General features: G+C 39.6%; 1 protein-coding gene across 1 annotated transcript; it reads right to left on the bottom strand.

Annotated features, from left to right (window-relative positions):
- Positions 1 to 370: 370 nt before the first annotated feature.
- slc38a8b (solute carrier family 38 member 8b) lies at positions 371 to 10,763 on the bottom strand. The gene is made up of 10 exons (XM_061710668.1): positions 10,569 to 10,763; positions 9,210 to 9,408; positions 8,401 to 8,557; positions 8,215 to 8,319; positions 8,068 to 8,125; positions 6,720 to 6,834; positions 6,489 to 6,636; positions 4,179 to 4,381; positions 3,354 to 3,405; positions 371 to 1,265 (listed from the first exon to the last, which is right to left on the bottom strand). The coding sequence occupies exons 1-10, from the start codon at positions 10,755 to 10,757 to the stop codon at positions 1,163 to 1,165; spliced, it is 1,329 nt and encodes a 442-aa protein (XP_061566652.1). The 5' UTR covers positions 10,758 to 10,763; the 3' UTR covers positions 371 to 1,162.
- Positions 10,764 to 15,568: the final 4,805 nt, after the last annotated feature.

Here is a 15,568-nt window from a genome sequence, read left to right as displayed (position 1 = left end):
CTCTGCATCTGGCTCTGACACATTCCCTGGCTCTGTCACCTGGCTGGTGGTGGCAGCATCATGCTCTCCCTCAATCTGGCTGGCACTCATGTTGCCACTGGTAGGTCTCTCCTCCAGGAAGGGGTTGAGGAAGCTCATTATTTTGCTATATCGCCATGGCCGGTGGACTGCAGCCTCTGATCCACTCCTACACCTTTCCTTTTCTCTCTTCCTCTCCCTTCTATAGGTGTCCCTTAAACTTTTCCACCTCCTCCTACAGTCGTTCACTATACACAACACAGGAAAAAATCAATACCTATCCATCTGCATATATATAAGATTATGTGTCAAGCATAATTACAAGGAGATTTATTTGATTTGTAGGCCGACATTAATCTACACTTATTTCTTTTTTTTGCATTTCTTTGAAATAAATCAATTTCTTTTCTTTCATCACACTCTCATAGACCAAGATCCAAACACCCGATTCCAGATTTAATTAAAACAAAGCTCACTTACATGCCAACACAAGCTCACCAATGAGTCCCACATATATTTTATTCTGGGAGTTGAATACAAATTTGTTCAAATTCGGGCTAGTGAAAAAAAGACAGTATAATATAGCAAAAAAGAAAGAAAAGAATGGAAGATAAAAAACTTTTTGTATTACTTTGTAATTGAAAATTGCAGAATATTTCTATTTTGAATACACTTCAGAAATGTGATTAGCATATCAAAATTATCTAGAAGTCCATCATCTTAAAATGTCGACGCACAGCTAAACAAATACAGTATATATACGGAAATCTGTACATTTCTAAATGGTGCCGCACTGCCCCCTGGTGGTGATTTGTAGGTACAAGTAAAGGCTCAACAGACATTATATATATATATATATATATATATATATATATATATATATATATATATATATATATATATATATATGTATATGTGTGTCAATCAAACAATCATATACTTTGGGCACCTTCTCATGAGTTAATAATTAAGATGCACTCCATTCAAAGATTTATACATCACAATCATGAAAATATTGCAATCAGACAGAAACAGCCCCCCACCCCACCCAGGACCAAATATACAAATAAAAGTCACCTTCACAATTACAACTTTCAGTTGTGAAAATGGTAAAGACCGCATATTTTGTCTGCTGAAGATGAATTCAGAATTTGTTGAAAATCTCCATGACTGCGAGGGTGGTGCTCTGTCCAAAGATGAAGGCTCCAACGACAATTGTTATGACTCCCCAAACTGTTAAAATCATGCTGCAAGTAAAAAATTAATACATAAAAAAGAGAGCGAGAGAAAGAGCCATTTGAATAGGGAACAGGGAATTAAAGTTTAAAAAGAAAAAAACTTGATACAAGCATCATAGCGTGATGACAATAAGTGGTTCTAAAGGGATTTTATTGACTTTTTTTTTTTTTTTTTAAACTTTTCCCTGAAAGTAGTTTACATATTCAAATGTATGAAGTGACTTCCAACACAATAACTCTGATATGCTACAACCCTGTCACTTTGTCTGGGGATTCCTTTACTGAAACATTTGCAAAGTACTACTCACCACAGACCCAAGTCTGACTTATCCAGCATTTACATTTCCCAGCATGAGTTACACGCTCATTCTTCATCCAGGGATTATAACGGGGTCTAATCTAAAAATGGCATTCCGCCAAGTGTGTGTACAGTGGGGCAAAAAAGTATTTAGTCAGCCACCAATTGTGCAAGTTCTCCCACTTAAACAGATAAAAGAGAGGCCTGTAATTTTCATCACATGTATACTGTATCTCAAATATGAGAGACAAAATGAAAATAAAATCCAGAAAATCTCATTGTCTGATTTTTAAAGAATGTATTTGCAAATTATAGTGGAAAATAAGTATTTGGTCAATAGCAAAAGTCCGTCTCAATACTTTGTTATATACCCATTGTTGGCAATGACAGAGGTCAAACGTTTTCTGTAAGTCTTCACAAGGTTTTCACACTCTGTTGCTGGTATTTTGGCCCATTCCTCCAAGCAGATCTCCTCTAGAGCAGTGATGTTTTGGGGCTGTCGCTGGGCAACATGGACTTTCAACTCCCTCCAAAGATTTTCTATGGGGTTGAGATCTGGAGACTGGCTAGGCCACAACAGGACCTTGAAATGTTTCTTACAAAGCCACTCCTTTGTTGCCCGGGCGATGTGTTTGGGATCATTGTCATGCTGAAAGACCCAGCCACGTTTCATGTTCAATGCCCTTGCTGATGGAAGGAGGTTTTCACTCAAAATCTCACGATACATGGCCCCAATTATTCTTTCCCTTACACGGATCAGTCGTCCTGGTCCCTTTACAGAAAAACATCTCCAAAGCATAATGTTTCCACCCTCATGCTTCACAGTAGGTACGGTGTTCTTTGAATGCAACTCAGCTTTCTTTCTCCTCCAAACACGAGTTGTGTTTCTACCAAAAAGTTCTATTTTGGTTTCATCTGACCATATAACATTCTCCCAATCCTCTTCTGCATCATCCAAATGCTCTCTAGCAAACTTCAGAAACTTGTACTGGCTTAAGCAGGGGGACACGTCTGGCACTGCAGGATTTGAGTCCCTGGCGGCGTAGTGTGTTACTGATGGTACCTTTGTTACTTTGGTCCCAGCTCTCTGCAGGTCACTCACTAGGTCCCCCATGTGGTTCTGGGATTTTTACTCACCGTTCTTGTGATCATTTTTACCCCACAGGGTGAGATCATGTGTGGAGCCCCAGATTGAGGGAGCTTATCAGTGGTCTTGTATGTCTTCCATTTTCTGATTATTGCTCCCACAGTTGATTTTTCACACCAAGCTGCTTACGTATTGCAGATTCAGTCTTCCCAGCCTGGTGCAGGTCTACAATTTTGTTTCTCACGTCCTTTGACAGCTCTTTGGTCTTGGCCATAGTGGAGTTTGGAGTGTGACTGTTTGAGGTTGTGGACAGGTGTCTTTTATACTGATAACCAGTTAAAACAGGTGCCATTAATACAGGTAACGAGTGGAGGCCAGAGGAGCCTCTTAAAGAAGAAGTTACAGGTCTGTGAAAGCCAGAAATATTGCTTGTTTGTAGGTGACCAAATACTTATTTTATCGAGGAATTTACCAATTAATTCAGTAAAAATCCTACAATGTGATTTCCTGGTTTCTTTCCCCCCATTCTGTCTCTCATAGTTGAAATGTACCTATGATGTAAATTACAGGCCTCTCTCATCTGTTTAAGTGGGAGAACTTGCACAATTGGTGGCTGAATAAATACTTTTTTCCCCACTGTATGTATACAGACATGCATAGTTTTCTTTTTTGTTCTTGAAAATGTAAATGCAACGTGAAGAAATATATTTACCCGACTCTTGGAGAAACATCTTCGTTTTGCATTGAAAACACTAAGCAAAGACCTGCAATGAACAAAAAACAGCAAAGTCTTTGTGTTAACACATTTTTATCAATCTAACCCACAATCATACATCACTTTTAAATATCTTGTTCAGTTTCATCTGGCTCAACAAGACAATGACTGCACTTCAACAGAATCAAAGGAAAATTCAGCATTTATTTAAATAAATCACACACACATGCATACAAACAAACACACACACACACACACACACACACACACACACACACACACACACACACACACACACACACACACACACACTTGTTCTGTTCACAACAGGTGAAACGACAACCAACCTTGATTATGGAAAATAAATAAAGCCATTGATGATTTTCACACCAGTATACTCTTGCAGCACATTTCAACAGGTTTCACAGTTAGTAAAAAATAACAGCACTAGTGGCAACAAGCTGTACCCCTTAAAGCAGCACAATGTAACTTTTCCACCTTAATATCATATTTCCAGAGTCATTATGATGGTACATCAACTTACAACAGGTTTAATGAACCTCTGTCATGGTCTGAGGGGTCTGTATCGCCTTCACTGGCACTATGTAACTTTGAGGAGCATGGTAGGAATCCTTCCACACTACTGGTAAAGCACTACCGCTTTTGTCCAAAGGAGACGGCAAACTCAACAAAAGCTGAAAGTTACGTTGTGCTGCTTTAAGTTTGGAGTATTACTGTAAATATTATGACATTGTAACTATATTGTAACTGGATGAAAAGAAGGCTAACAAAGATTTGATCTCCTTGCAGATGCTCACATACCAGGAAAGATAAAGATGAAGAAGGCACTGATTCCTCCGATGACGCTGATTACATCAGCCATGTCTGGAACAAACATAGCGATGACGAGAGTCAAGGCGATCCAGGCCACAGTTAGAACGACTCTGCAGCGACTCTCAAATGAATGAGAGACAATTCCTCTACGATGTCTTTCAACTCGTAACATCAGGTTAAGAACGACAGATCTGTTTCACAAACAGAGACACAACATGCGGCTAACCAGACACATGAATATCATTTTATAAAAAGCAATCCAATCTCAGCCTCCCCGGGAAAGTCTACGCCAGGGTACTGGAGAAGAGATTACGGCCGATAGTTGAACCTCGGATTCAGGAGGAACAATGCGGTTTTCGTCCCGGTTGTGGAACACTGGACCAGCTCTATACCCTCCGCAGGGTGCTCGAGGGTTCATGGGAATTTGCCCAACCAGTCCACATGTGTTTTGTGGATCTGGAGAAGGCATTTGACCGTGTCCCTCGGGCCATTCTTTGGGGGGCGCTCAGTGAGTATGGAGTCCGGGGCCCTCTGCTAAGGGCTGTCTGGTCTCTATATGATCGGAGAAGGAGTTTGGTTCGTGTTGCCGGCAGTAAGTCCTCCAGGACTGCCCGAGCTGCGACTCGCTTGGCCTGCCGGTACCTATCTACTGCGTCAGGAGTCCCACAGGCCAACATAGCCCGGTAGGACTCCTTCAGTCTGACGGCATCCTTTACTTCCGGTGTCCACCCCCGGGTTCTAGGATTGCCGCCACGACAGGCACCGGAGACCTTGCTTCCACAACTTCGAGCCGCCGCGTCGACAATGGAGGCGGAGAACATGGTCCACTCGGACTCAATGTCCCCCGCCTCCCTCGTTTGAGGCCGAGTGCGACGCGGCAGGGATGAGAATCAGCACCTCCAAGACCGAGGCCATGGTTCTCCAGCGGGAAAGGGTGGCGTGTCTTCTCCGGGTGGGTGGAGAAGTTCTGCCTCAGGTGGAGGAGTTCAAGTATCTCGGGGTCTTGTTCACGAGTGAGGGAACGATGGAGCGGGAGATTGACAGACGGATCGATGCAGCGTCCGCAGTTATGCGGTCGATGTACTGGACCGTCGTGGTGAAGAGGGAGCTGAGTCGAAAGGCGAAGCTCTCGATTTACCGGCCAATCTACGCACCTACCCTCACCTATGGTCACGAACTTTGGGTAGTGACCGAAAGGACAAGATCGTGGATACAAGCGGCCGAGATGAGTTTCCTCCGCAGGGTGGCTGGACGCTCCCTTAGAGATAGGGTGAGGAGTTCGGCAGAGGTGGACAGAGTACTCGACCCCAGTACTTGAGTAAGAGTACAAATACTACTGGTCAAAATTTACTCCGTTACAAGTAAAAGTAGCTCAGTCAAAATATTGCTCGAGTAAGAGTAGAAAAGTACTTGCTTTTAAAGGTACTTAAGTATCCAAAAGTAAATGCTTTAAAATTTACTTTAAGTAAAAGTAAGAGTAAGAGTACATTTCTTATTTTCCACATCAGTAAATTACTATATTTTTTCTAAATTAATTTAAGGATCTTTTAACTCTTGTTTCTGAGAATTCGATGTTGAGTTGTTGAAAGCAGAGAGGTAGTTCTGCTTCGGCAGACACAATAAACATTTGAAAATAAATGTCTGTGGTTTGTCTGTGCCCTCGTTTTTTACTCTACCCCAATAGGATTTTAGGGAAGAAGAAAAAAGAGCAGACCTGAAAGTAACGAGTACTTTTCAGCCTTCCTAGAAATTTACTCGAGTAAAAGTAAAAATATTTGTCTTGGAAATGTATTCAAGTAAGAGTAATAAGTACCAAAGAAATCTAATACTCAAGTAAAGTACAAATCCTCTGGATATGTACTTAAGTACAGTACTCAAGTAAATTTACTCCGTTACTGTCCACCATTGGAGTTCGGTCACCCGGGAGGAGCTCGGAGTCGAGCCGCTGCTCCTTCACATTGAGAGGAGTCAGCTGAGGTGGCTTGGGCATCTGTACCGGATCTTCCTGGACGTGTCCCTAGGGAGGTGTTCCAGGCATGTCCCACCGGGAGGAGACCCCGGGACAGACCCAGGACACGCTGGAGAGACTATGTCTCTCGGCTGGCCTGGGAACGCCTCGGACTCCCCTCGGAGGAGCTGGAGGAAGTGTCTGGGGTGAAGGAAGTCTGGGCATCCCTGCTGAGGCTGCTGCCCCCGCGACCCGGGAACGGATAAGTGGCGGAAAATGGATGGATGGATGGATGGATGGATGGATGGATGGATGGATGGATGGATGAAATCCAATCTTGTGTGTCTTACCTTCCAAGAAGAAGGATGATAGGATAGATTGTGACAATTGATATTCCAAAAAGAAGTCTCGAAATGATCATTACAACATCGTTTCCTGGATATGACATCAAAATATCTGAGGCGACGTCTTGTCCGAATGTCAAGAAGCCGTACACACCTGGAAAGGGAAATAATTAGTTTCCTTTATTAGCAACTGGAGCAAATAATGTACCAAAAGTGCTCCTCTGGAAGTAAACTCACCTGTGAGAGTGTAGATGAGCAAACAGAAAAACATGGAGAGCACAGAGATGACCACCCAGTGGAAGAGCTTCTGGTTCTCCATGCTGCTATAAATGGCTATACAGGCTTCATGGCACTGTGAATACAAACATACACTGTTATGAGAATGCTTCCTTTGCAGGGATTTTTCATGTACGTCAAGCTCTGAACATGCCTGATGGATAAGTTTGTTGTGAGAATGTACAATGCTGATCAGAATTACTGGCACCCATGAAGTTAAGCCCTTATCTTTGATATCTATAAATAAATGCTACCCTACCAAAATATTAAAAAGAAGGGGTTGAAATTCATAGAATAAAAAACTGTTGTATATATATTTAAAAAAATCATTGGAGTGTAAACTTTTATTTACAACCGAAGCGATGAAGCTCAAAGCGGTTTTGAGTTGGAACAGAACATGCTTTTCCTGAGATTTTGCTGAAAATTGCTATTTTAAGTCTCTGACAAGACTCAAAAATGTAATTCCTCTCAGGCAATAGTGCAGATTGAGTCTGTACAGGAAAACCAGGGTAATTTCTAACTTGCTATGTGTACAAGGAGTGTATAAAAGGGACTGTTTGTACAGGCTGTTCTCCATCTGTTTGCTGCTATCTTGTATATGTACTAAAACACTATCCAAGTTGTGCAAAATTACTGTCAAAAGTAAAAGAGGGGCGTTCATGGCCTCTGCTTCCATAGAACTGGATCAGACCAGATATTTTTGATAAAACATTCAGTTTCTGAGAAGCAAATGGTCAGGAAATATGAAGCAGTCATCTTTTCTTAGGCATTATACTTAGAGTGTGTTTGCCAAATTATTATTATTATATATATTATTATAATTATTATATATATCATTATATATTATCACTCACTCTAAGTTTTTGAAATGTTCCAAAGTCTATTTCTAAAAGAAAAAAAACACACTCTTTTGTTTTACCGTCTACAAAAAAGGGGAGGCAAAATAAGGATTTTCAAAATATTCAGACTGAATGAGGTCACAATTTGTGAAGAAATGTCTAAATAAAATACAGTCACATGAAATCATAAAACAACCATCAATAACAGATACTTCATCATCATTACAAAATATTGCTCCATGTTAAATATCCAGAGTCAGAGTAACTTTACTGCTCGTCTTAGATGTCATTAATTTTTTTCTTGAATTTTTGAGGTCAGTTCTGCAGAGAGAAATGCCCTGGAAGATAGAAGATTTATGCATCATAGTTTGATAAACGCTGACTGGTGAACATTTAAAATGACTACCTAAAAGTGAACAGCCTGAACAAGCAGCATGTTGTGAAAATGACATGCCGGTAAATAATCCTACCTGGAAGCCAAAGCAAATTGTTGGTACGACACTGAACATGGATGCCCATGAACCCACACTGAAAGATACACACATACAGATTTACTGACATGCACAGCACAGCGGATGATGAATTCACACGTGGATCCGTAAATCACAGTTACTGACCCTTGGCTGTGCTCTGGAGTTATTACAGCTGTGTGCGTGTCCATCAGGTAATACTTGGCAATCACTGCCACGCACAGGTATGTAGCCGCCAGCGTTCCTAACACACTGATATGAAGAGAATGATTGAGTGATAAATTCATTTACACTCAGCCAGGTGTCTCCCTGAGGAGACCCAAGTATTCTTACCTTGTATATTTCTGGATGCCGATTTCTTTTGGGATGGACAGTGGCAGGATGATGACAAAGCACATGATGAACAGGGCAAAGCGCTGGTCAGTGTACCAGTGATAAGGCATTTCTGCCTCACTTGACCCAGTTACCATCTCATATAAAGAAATACACACTACAGAGACAGAGGAAACCAACACGAAGGTATTAGTTGAACTGCACAACAACACAGAAGAGGAATCACCAAATGCAATCAGTTAAATCAGCTTTAAATAGGAATGGAGAAAAACAGTTTATGGGGGTGTCCGGTGATCAACGCACCAGAGAAAAAAACTAAGACAATTCAGTGCTGTACTTCTCCTGTACACGTGTTTAGTTTAAGAATAATGTGACTGAAAGATGTAAAGTATGTAATTTTCGATTAAGATAAGAGATGTTATCTTCCAGATACAGGATGTAGCAGCTGAACTGATTACAGATTAAGTGGGTGAAAGGAGCTTCTTGTTAGATCCAGTTACAGGAATCAGTGACACTTTGGTTAATTGCTATACAGACACAGTCTATTTATATATGTGGACAGTTACATTATTGCCAGATAACACAAAAATACAGGCACAGGTAGCATATTTTTGCTTTATGCACTAAAGTTCTGGGACAACACACAACTAGAAGTGAAGTCTTGAACTGGATAAAATAAAGCACTGCCCAGGGAGTGGACCAATGAGATGCATTTATACAAGAAAAACTGTCTTGTTTTGTCTTGGCTGCTGGACAGGATAGTACACGGATTAGCATTAGGATTTGAAATGCAAGGAAGCCACACCTACATTTTTCTAGCTGATCTTGCACCACCACCAGGAAAGCCACACTTATCATGAAGAGGTTGAAGCAGAAGCAGACTTCACAGAGTTGTCCCACGGCTCGTCCACACACCTCTCTAACCACATCCTGATACGTCATCTGCCTACTGACAGATGACGCATAGCCGAGGATGACCAGACCACTGATGAGGAATACCAGAGAGACCTGGAAGAGCATCAGAGACGGGAGTGATAGTTTATCCTCATTCAGTGACAGGTTATGAAGCAGTGACATGTTGGGCACACACGTGTACCATAGTCTGTAAACAGGTCTCTCTTGTAAATGAGACCCTGGGTCTCAATGAGATTTTACCTGTATAAATAAAGGTTAATAAAAAAAAGAATAGTTCCTTTACTCATTATAGAGACGTAAAAAAGCTAAATTCAGAAGAAATCCAATAAAACAGACAACAGAACTTGCTAAAATTAACATAAACACAACAACTTGTGAAAAATGAGCTTACAGTCCACAATTTAAACTTTTAGATTGCTGAAACTTTCCTCAAGTTCAGCTGAAAATATGTGTCAAAATATGTAAAACAATAAAGGACAATCTAAATACAAGTAACATTTTCTAACAGCAACCATCTTCTCAGACAAAGTTAGTTGTCTGTGCTGCTTTTATTGTTTCAGTTTCAGTTTCAGTTTATTTAAAAAAGGACAGCACACATTAATCAACATTACTGTAAATGCGCCAGTTTTAGCCAACTGGCTAATTCGCAACTGTAGTCCTTTTGGCAAGATGTTATACAGTACATTACACCTAAAACAGAAGCATTAAAAGTAAAGCACAGTTTTTACAACACAATCCAAAATAATAGTAGCCTATAAACAATAATACTGTTATTATAGAATATTGTGACATAATCTTAACCAAATTGAGATGCAAAATACATCAGGGACTTTAGTTGGTTTGACCATCCTCTTAAGGAACATGTGACTTACACACTCAGCTCAGTCACCTCTTACCAATTCCTGGAAATCCTTCTATCCATAGATGAAAAACACACCACACACACTTCTTTTGGCAGTCAGCTGCTGTGCAGCGAGCGATTCACTCCTCACCTAAACTGGAAGCTTCATTAGAGTTCACCTGTGAAAATGATGTGCCTTTTTCACACCAAAGCGAGATGGATAGATGGATATATTGTCCTTACGCAGGCTGCAGGCGGACATTAGAATTTACTCAAAATAAGTAGTAAAATAAGAAGCTGAGTAGTATTTTTCCGATTGAATGCAGCTGGAGTGCAGTTAAAAGTTTTCTTAATTTTCCATTATTATTTTCTAAAAAGATCTCTTATTATTAAAGAAAATAAAACAACTCACCAGCTCCACACTGACTGCTATGTTGACTCCTCCCGCCTTCTGAAAGGCCCAGGGGAAGTTGAGCAGTCCAGCTCCCAGCGCAGACTTCAGCATGATGAACACGGCACCAAATGAGCCGAGCCGAGGGGGGTCCGCATGAGACGCAGACCGGGCCAGCAGGCTGATGCTTCCCCGGGCAAGTTCCTCCATGATACCGAATCAGCTCCCACACTCACAGCACCAAGACCAGAAGCAGCGTTTGGAGAGAGGCTTTAGCGGACCTCTCTGTGTAACCCCTGCGAGTAGTAAATCATGGAATATATAGAGCCACACACCCACACACATTGTCTTAATTTGACTTTAAAGCATTTCGTACTGAGGTGAGAAATTTGACACTAAAGTGTGTACGTTTGGTTTTGTGGGCTCTTGACCTGTCCCATCATGCCTGTCAGACATGCCAGTGGAGCAGGTGAGCACACATTATGTAACATATTACAGTAATCCCTCGTTTTTTGCGGGGGTTACGTTCCAAAAAGAACCCATGATAAGTGAAATCCGCGAAGTAGCAGCCTTTTTTTTATTTATTTATTTTTTTACAATTATTATACAAGGCTTCAAATTGCGGAGATCAACCCCGCCCCACCGCTATAGATAATGAAAAATTATTATGAAAAAAAAATACAATAAATAGGCTACAGTAGGACAAATTGTGACTAGCGTGTATTTCTCTGCTGACTCTGCCGCTGCATCCGGATTCTGCTCTGTAGCATCTTTTTCTTCTAAAGCCCACGGTGCAAAGGTGTTTTTCGAGAGAAGAATATAGTTATGGGTAGTTGTCGCTCTTTTTTCTTCTGGGCAAAAACATTCTTATAAACCGACATGCCACCATCAATTATGTTTGAGAACTGTAATGAACGATTCATCAAAGGGTCCCGTTCTTGAGCTGCTCGCTGAAGCTCATTAGCCATTCTCAGCATTGTTGCTAAGCGACCAACGTTATTGACACAGGAAGTGAAGAAGCGGGGAGACTATTTAGCCAATCAGAATTCAGAACACGATGCACAATGCAAATCCGGGAGGCAGCGAGACCGTGAAAGGTGAACCGTGTTATAGCGAGGGATTACTATACAGGAAAATGGCTACAATTGGATGTTTAAAATATAGGGGCTCTCATAGTCTTCATTACCATTTTATTTTTCTGAAGACCACTGCTATATGTTTAGTTATGTTATTTGTGTTGCCAGATGTACAATGATTATGTGTGCGATAATTTGGTTTTCAGTATCTGACAACACTGATTGATAAAAAACAACCGTGACCTTGTTTCCCTTTATTAACAATAACTGATGGCATTTGGGGTTGAATTGGTGATGTGTATCTCTCCTGTATGAAACAGTTGTATATGTGTATGGATACTTGCGGTGACATATGATTCTCACCTCAGTTCATTAATAAACATAATACATTTTATTCGTATTGCAGTTTAACAGAATCAGAATCAGCTTTATTGGCCAAGTTAGAACATGTCAGACAGGGAATTTAACTCCGGTTAGCACTGTTGGCATTATGTTGCTTGGAGTATGTTGCTTTTCTGTGCTGAGGTGTTTTTTGCATCTTCACACTGTGTATTTATAAACAGTGTGAAGATGCCTTTTTTTCCCCTCTTCCATCCCTTAACACTCGTATTTGTTGAATGTAGATAGTCATTTATTGTTGTAGATGAAAACAAGCACTGTGCAGCTACTTAAAAACTGAATCAAGAAATAAAATACCATGAAGTTTTAGTTTTCTTTGTTGTACTAATAATTGGTATTGATGTTCAAGTCCGATACGTATTGTCAGAGAAACACAATCTAGTTTATATCTTTTGATTGATGTGTAGTAGTATCAAAGCAATCACTCATGACCACACTGTTGGAGAATAAATCTGATTTGAACCCAGAAGTTCAAATCATTTTAAGAGGCAAAATTGATTGGAAGGCCTAAAAACACTGGTTAACTAAATATAGTAAAGATATATACTGATTATCCAGAGCTAAACAGTGTACACCAGCTGGATTGTCTCTACTTCTTGCAGTTCTTGCAGCCTCCCTGGAGAGTTTTGCCTCTGGACTCGCCAACAAGATACAAACTGAATTATTCCAGATCTAAAATAAGAAGCCGCAGAGGTCCACAGGGATTTGACCGCTGGATGACAGCTAGACAGCCTGACAACAAGATACTTAAGAGTTTCAGTCAATTTTGAAAACATGGTATGGGGTATTTGATTTAAGCAACACATCAAATCTATTATGCCAAGATATATCTATGTACTGCATGCTAGAGAGTACTTAGGGAAATCTCAGGTGGACAGACCGTGTGCTCTGATGTCAGATGAATCCATGTTTTAGCTTGCGTTTGGGACCTTGGGTCCATGTAGGTGCACTGGTATCCATTATATCTGTGGAAGTAGGGCCTACCCCTGAGACATAGACGTGCTGTATATTGGATTTATGAAGAGACATAGGCTAACTTGTTGTACTGTTTTTTTCCCAGGTGAGTAGGCGGTAACTTTTGCTACCGTGTTGCTGACACCAAATTAAACCAAAAGAAATAATTCAAAAAAACGTTCCTAAATACAATGGAGTTTTCCCACGAAGATGCTGAAGATTACTAAGTGTAAATAAAGATTCAAACAAATAAACAATTGACAGATTGTGAAGTTGGGAATTTTGGCAGTTGGCTCCAAGAAAAAGTGAGCCCTTTATTTTCCCTGATTCCGGTTGCTAGCAATAACAAACTTGAAGCAAGCTTAAAGTGTGTTTCTAGCTCCTGACTCTTAAAGGGGCAGGAAAGCTCATCTCACACAATTCATTTCATACAATAACATGTTGCATCAAATAACCATCCAAATTATATTAATTGTATTGAATTATAGTGAATTATATTATCAGGGTCATTAAGGGCCCACTACAAGATTACATGTTTGTTTTGTGGAAATGGTCTGCACAATAATGTTGCATGTAAGGCACAAGCCTCTGCTATTAGCCCTTTACAAATTCATTTACTAAAGTATAGATTAGGTTTTGATACTTTGTTTGAAAATGTCTTAATATTTTGTTAACAGAGCCAAACATGAAGAGCAATTGTGGCATACAGCTTTTATGTTTATGGCATTGTTACTCTGGTTCATAAGGATCCTACCATATGGATAGTACAATCTACACGTGGACTTCATAATCCCCTCCATGTCTGACGCTACATAACATCTGCTGTACAAAAAAGACCACACAAAATCCTGTACAGTTCATTTTACATTTCATTAACATTAGACGGCATGAAGAAGCATCTCAGTTCAGTGAGAAATATCTATGTATATGTATATATGTGACGTGAGTATATATATATATATATATATATATATATATATATATATATATATATATATATATATCAACTCTAATATTTAACAGCTGGTCTTTAGGGGGAAAAAGATTTCTGAGGGATTTCAGTAAGTAGAGGAAATAGGGATGTGTTAATATTACTATGCATATTTTCAACAACAAATGATGATCTGTTAACAAAAAGAAGGTAGTGTGTTGATCACAGCATTATATCCTAAAACCCAGATGAGGAAATGCACCATCAAATCGAGGTTGTAAATATATGTTTGCCAGTTTGTAGATGTCTGCAAATATGGTGTACAGCAGATCTAATATATTTGGTAGATTGAGTCATTTCTTTCACAAAGGTGCTGGAACCTGCACAAAAAGAAAATCCTTTACATTCAGGAGCAGATTCTGATGACTTTTTTAAAAGTTGCTCAATAGGGCGTCAGCATTGGGGAAGGATTGCACTCTGTAAATGCTCTGCTAATTGACGGTTCTCTTGGATACACTGAAAATGTTAGATTTTTCTTCGGTAGTTTATGTTCTTTGTAGCATAGGCACCCTGCCTTTTCTCTGGAGGCTCACATGCCACAATCGCTCAATTAGTTTGTGGACATACTTCCACAAACATTCACATGTAGTCTCAAGGGATTTCTTGTAACTTTCACAAAAGTAGTATTTATCACATTTAACAGAAAAAGTGCCACTAGGTTTGAGGGCTTTGGTGAGTAAGCTACACACATGATTATCCAAGTTACCAGTGAAATCAGAGGTGAACATTTCTTACCAGTGTTTTGTGGAACGAGAATGAAACAAAAAAAGTCTAACCACTGAGACTGGGGCAATACCTGGCATTAGGGTTTTCGCTAGCTGCTGTCTTCCATCCGTTGTGCTGTTTTTTGAAGTTTCCTGCATCTGACCATTACATCTATCTCACCAAATTTGAAATGTTTCTGTCTTTTAGGGTTTTAGTGTACATTATACGTGATGAACAAGATCATTTTTATTTCAGCTCCTATGTACATTTATGAAATTATTATTTTATTTTATTTTGACACATATCACAAGTCTATAAATTATAAGCTTTTAGTTATAATTAATGTGTAATATCGAGAACCATACAAAAGTCTAATTGCTTGTGTGAAAACAGGCATAACAGTATAATTTACCTCAAAAAAGACTAATTTTCTTGACTTAATCCAACTCCTTTGGTAAAAGACAAAAAAAATGGATGAAGAGACTAATCTAATGTCTCACTAAACTTTTTATTCGGTATTGCTAAAGAAAATACATTTTAATTTCCGTCATCATAAAATACAAAGATTTTTGTCAAATGATTATTTCATTTTTTGCCTTGAAACCAAGTTACACACAAATATGCTAGTGTCTTTCTCAAACTACCGTAACATCGCAAAATGATTTCAAATTTTATCTTTAAAAATGCATTTTTAATCATAATATTTCTGGCATTTTTTGGTCACGCACAACAGCATAGTATTTATCCCACTCTGTCAATTGATGGTTTACCATTTTCAATGACAGACTGATAATCCCTTACAATGTCCAAATCAGGGTTATATTCATGGTTATAGTATAGATTTGAAACATACATGGGCAGATCATGGCAGAAATGTTGAAACATGCATTCTCTGG

This window comes from Cololabis saira, chromosome 2 (assembly GCF_033807715.1).
Source record: "Cololabis saira isolate AMF1-May2022 chromosome 2, fColSai1.1, whole genome shotgun sequence".
NCBI lineage: Eukaryota > Metazoa > Chordata > Actinopteri > Beloniformes > Belonidae > Cololabis > Cololabis saira.
Note: the sequence above shows the minus strand (reverse complement) of the source record. Positions and strands in the feature narration are given on the sequence as shown.

Coding starts and splice junctions, on each gene's coding strand:
- slc38a8b (XM_061710668.1), bottom strand. CDS start 10,757: ATGGAGGAACTTGCCCGGGGAAGCATCAGCCTGCTGGCCCGGTCTGCG. Junction 6,637..6,719: donor GCTCATCTACACTCTCACAG/GTGAGTTTACTT, acceptor TTCCCTTTCCAG/GTGTGTACGGCTTCTTGACA. Junction 1,266..3,353: donor GATGTTTCTCCAAGAGTCGG/GTAAATATATTT, acceptor TTTTACTTGCAG/CATGATTTTAACAGTTTGGG.